We start from the raw sequence: 4,482 nt of genomic DNA, 5'->3' as shown, positions 1-4,482 counted from the left end.
CTTTATTTTACAGTTAAAATAAATGTTTTTTAAATAAAGTCTAATGTTACAACTAATCATGGATCCCTTTAACAACACAGACTCTGAGGCCTGACAGGTTGCGTATAATGTTATTTTCGAGGTTTGTCTAAAATAGTTGTGATGTCATCATTTCTCAACATAAAATGGGAGATATGCATATCGTCAAGGCTTGCTCTGTGTTTTTGAATCACTCGTACAGGACCCACCTGGCCAGGTTGTCCCAGTCTTTGGACACCTGCTCAAACAGCTCCTCCACAGCAGCAATGCAGTGGTGGTACTCTTTAGACATCTGCAGGTCCTCCTTCCTCTGGCTCTGCAGCTTGTTGGCCTGATGGCAGAGCTCCAGCCACGTATGGGTCAGACCATCCAGCTCGGCATGTTCAGCGGTGTTCTGACCACCGGTCAGTCTGTTCACAGTCTCTGTCATTTTGTTGAGGACACTCTGTTTACACTGCAGCTGCTGGCAGCATTCCTGACAGACAACAAGTGAAAGGAATAATCCCAAACATGACTACTAAGTGCATCATAAGACAGGACAAAGTGTTTGTTTACCTTATTACGTGTTCGTAACCAGACAGGAAATACACCAATAGTTGAATGTTTGAATGTGAAAAGAGTTATACAACCACAACAGCGCTGGTCTGAACTACGTTTAATGCTTCCTCCAAGCATTCAGCAAAGGATTCAGGAAGCAGTGATACTTTTATAACCTTCTGCAGGACCTGACTCTGCTTATTGTCATTGCGTCCTTCAAATGGGCCAACCTACAGCTGAAATCAGGTCCCCTTACATATTTCCTGTCCTCATGTTAAAACAGCGGTTTGATTAAATGTTGTTAGTGTGTTCAGGCATGTATTTTACTTATATGTACCTCCTGCTCTGTGTAACCATCTTTGATAGCCACTCAGCCCAGTCAGTATATAAAATCATCAATGTAAGTGAAGAAATTTTGTACCTGAAAAATTGAATATTAGACTCAGTTTTGTATTTTATACTTTCTGATCATTTCAGTCTGTAAGGTTAAAACAGACAAAGAGTTTGTGTATGTGTGTTATCATGTGTTCTTTCTCTTAGCCTGAACAAAACTGAGTGACGATCTGACGTCTGACGTAAAAGGTAACACCTCTGGGGTGTAACCAGGAAGAGATGTACATTATAAGCTGAATTCATTATTATAGTAGAAAGAAGTTGTCAATGTTTTGCAGAGTGTCTGCTCAGAGCAGAACTCCCATGTTTGTTTTGATTTGTCCCAAGGTTGTACGCTGAGGCCTGTGCTGCTGAGCGCTGAATGAACCTGATTGGAGTCAGAGGACTGAAAATAAAGTTTTAAAGAAGAAATCCAGCGGAATCCTGTTTATTCGGACATACCATTTTGAACAACACATATTTTTCCAACATAATCACACAAATATTCACACAATAAAGAGATCATTAGCTGCATTTCCATCGCAAATGTGCGCAAAACTTTGTCGATATTCTGTTAATGTCGAAAAACACAGTTTCGCAACTGCAGTATTTAAGGGCACAGTGTGTAGGATTTTGTCAATTCTTTTGGCCGAAATTGAGATAATCACTAATGACAATAATAAAAAAAACATGTCTAATCATTGCAGACAAAGACCTTGTTTTATTATTTTTACCTTATAAAAAGCTGTTTATATCTCCATGGTTGCGGGTCGCCACACAGGCAACCGCCATCTTGTCTACGAAGGCTCATGAAGGACAAACTGCGGTGGCGGTGTCAAAAACGGTTTTAGTTGTAATACTAAATGTAATATTTGTTGTCTGTCATTAGCTACATTTACATAGACAAAAGTAATCGGATTAAACAGCTGTTCAGAATAAAAATGCGTCATATAAACAGCCCGTTCTGTCATGATTCTGTCTGCCCAGATCTTGTTCCATTTTAGTTTTGTTATCTTATTTCGTGTTCCAGTTCATGCTCATAGTCTTGTTCCCAGCCTTTCAGCTCACATCCAGCTCCTGCTCATTGCTCTCGCCCCTCCCGTCATAGAAACTCTAATCAAGCTCATTTCACTCACCTGTTTCCAGCAGAATATAACCCAGTCTCACTCTCCAGTTCACTGCCAGATTATCATCAGCCTCGCCTATGATCTTCCAGCGTTCTTGTCCCTTGTCCTGCTCTTGCCTCATGTCCCCGACCTTGCTCATGTCTCCTGGTTTAACGTCTCCTGCCTCAGTCCCTGTCGGATCCTGCCTTCCATCTGCTCTCACGGTAACGACCTTTTTTCTGTCTCTTGGATTATTGTCACTTGCCTGCTCCTGAACCACGCCACATGGGACCTCCTGGATCTCGACCCCTGAACACATCTCTGGACCAACGACTTAGTCATCTCCTTCAAACCTGGTAACTTCCTCTGACCACCTGTATATGACCAGGGAGGATGATTCAACCACTAGATGTCACTGAAAACAACAAATCCTACACACTGTACCTTAAAGTAAGAAATGCTATTAAAGTCACGCGTGAATACGTTCTCTCGATAAGTCATTACAAACATGGCGGCGATGGATGTAAACACATATCATGTTGCTACCGCGACACTAGCGCTCATCATCAGAGGAGACGTCGGCGTCTTTTATCGAGGATTTCCAGAGACAAGTCCCTACTTGGGAGCGGCTACGTTAGCTGTGTTTTTGGGAAATTATAGTCTGTGAGTTTACCACTTTTACTATTTCTGTTATATTACTACTACTTCTACGTCCTGTTACTTTCTTCGTCATCTTTTTCACCAGTAGAAACATCTGGTTGTTGATCACGTGATTCCTGTGAAGCGAAAAAAGTGTTTCCATTGCAGTTTTGCGAAAAACACCAATTTTGATACGGCCGAAATACCACCTCATCCTAGCGCAAAAACATTTTGTCAAAAAACATAATTTTTTCGTAATTGACGGGTTTCTATTGAGCAAATTTACTTTTTGAAATTCTAATTTGCGCATTTTCACGGTCAAAGGAAAAGCAGCTGGTATTCACCTAAGAAAAAACTACAGAATGTGTGGGGCTTTTAAAAATCAGTAAGTAAACAAACCCCAATAAATTTCTTCATGGTTATAACAAATGTTAAGAATGAAACAGACATGTAGATAGAGAGCAGCAGAGTTACAGGTCTGTGATGATGATGCTGGGCTAAATGTTCAGATGCTGCTACCCACCTGAGCCTGGAACAACATGTTTTGAGCGATTTTGGTCTCAAGTTCTGCTGGTCTTCTAGAGAGGGTGAGAAGTTGCTGCTCCATGTCCTGAAACAGTCCTGTTAGATCCTGCTTCTGTTCTTTAATTTCTCTCCAGCCCTCTGAAAGCACCTGAGCACTGGACATCCTTTCTTCAATCTGCAGAAAGATTCAAATCTTTTAATGAAACCTGTCTGGTTATCTAAATATATATAAAACACACAATAATTATTGTGTCCCTTCTGTTCTGTTGAATTCACACTACACATCTTAACAATGTAACACTGACTTATAACAGGATATTTATCATTATCACATTTAGTTTGCTGAAGTACACTATTTCTGTCGATTTTTGGATGGAATACTGTTGATATAGAAAAAAAACTCATGTATATTGTACTGTATGTTATACAGAATGATGATACTGACTATGAGTTTGATCTGCTGGACCTCAGCAGCTGCCAGCCTCACAGCATCATGAGACAGGTCACACACAGAACACACCATGTCCAGATAGGTGCTGGCCTGCTCCTGCAGGGCTCTGTAGTGCTTCACCTGCATGTGGAACATTGATTAGTAAAATATTGAAACTGTAGGGACCAAACCTTTTTATTCCAAGGTCATCTGGTACTGTGCTGTTGAGTACCTGCTTCAGTGCTTCCTGTAGACCTGATGGTCCCTGATCATGGAGCTGAAGCTCCTCTTGAACAGTGGAGAGCCAGGTCTGGCACTGCTGCAGTGTGTCCTGATGGCTAACATGTTTCTGTAACTCTCGGTCCAGACTCTGGTAAACCTAATGAACAGAGTTATATGTTGGTGAAGGTGTGATCTAAAACATTATGATTTGTTTAGTTACAAGGGCTACAATGCTGTTGATTTGTGTTTGTTCATTAACTCAGACTTTTGCATGTTGCCATGTCCTTTAGAATGTGTAAATGTAGAAGAAGAAATAAGTTGTGCTCAGAAATGTTGCAAGAGTGAGGGCACGACTAGAGCTGGACGGTATACTGGTTCGTACAGAATACCATTTTTTATTTCTGTTGTGATATGAATTTTCTGAATACAGGACAAACCGGTTTAAATAGCCTGAACACGTTCGGAACGTTTTGTCATGGCCGCCAGTGAACTGTTTCCCAGGGGACACTTTCCTCACAGCACCGCTATGTGCATTAGCATGCTATGTCCTGATGCATCTCAGTAATCCAGGTAAAAAAAATCAAAAGGAAAAAAATTGTATAGGTCTTCTGGACGGGTTCTTCTTTAATGAAA

At 41.0% G+C, this 4,482-nt stretch overlaps 1 protein-coding gene across 1 annotated transcript in view; it reads right to left on the bottom strand.

The window, feature by feature from the left end:
- syne1b (spectrin repeat containing, nuclear envelope 1b) overlaps nt 1–4,482 on the bottom strand; it is a gene marked incomplete in the record, with an annotated part of 311,340 nt that overhangs the window by 140,201 nt on the left and 166,657 nt on the right. Inside the window, 4 exon segments of the mRNA XM_014021303.1 lie at nt 228–493; nt 3,196–3,372; nt 3,643–3,768; nt 3,860–4,006. Of these exon segments, the coding sequence (XP_013876757.1) occupies nt 228–493; nt 3,196–3,372; nt 3,643–3,768; nt 3,860–4,006 (716 nt within the window).

The sequence above is a fragment of the Austrofundulus limnaeus genome, unplaced genomic scaffold, assembly GCF_001266775.1.
Source record: "Austrofundulus limnaeus strain Quisiro unplaced genomic scaffold, Austrofundulus_limnaeus-1.0 Scaffold287, whole genome shotgun sequence".
Lineage (NCBI taxonomy): Eukaryota > Metazoa > Chordata > Actinopteri > Cyprinodontiformes > Rivulidae > Austrofundulus > Austrofundulus limnaeus.
This window is presented reverse-complemented; position numbering and strand designations above follow the sequence as displayed.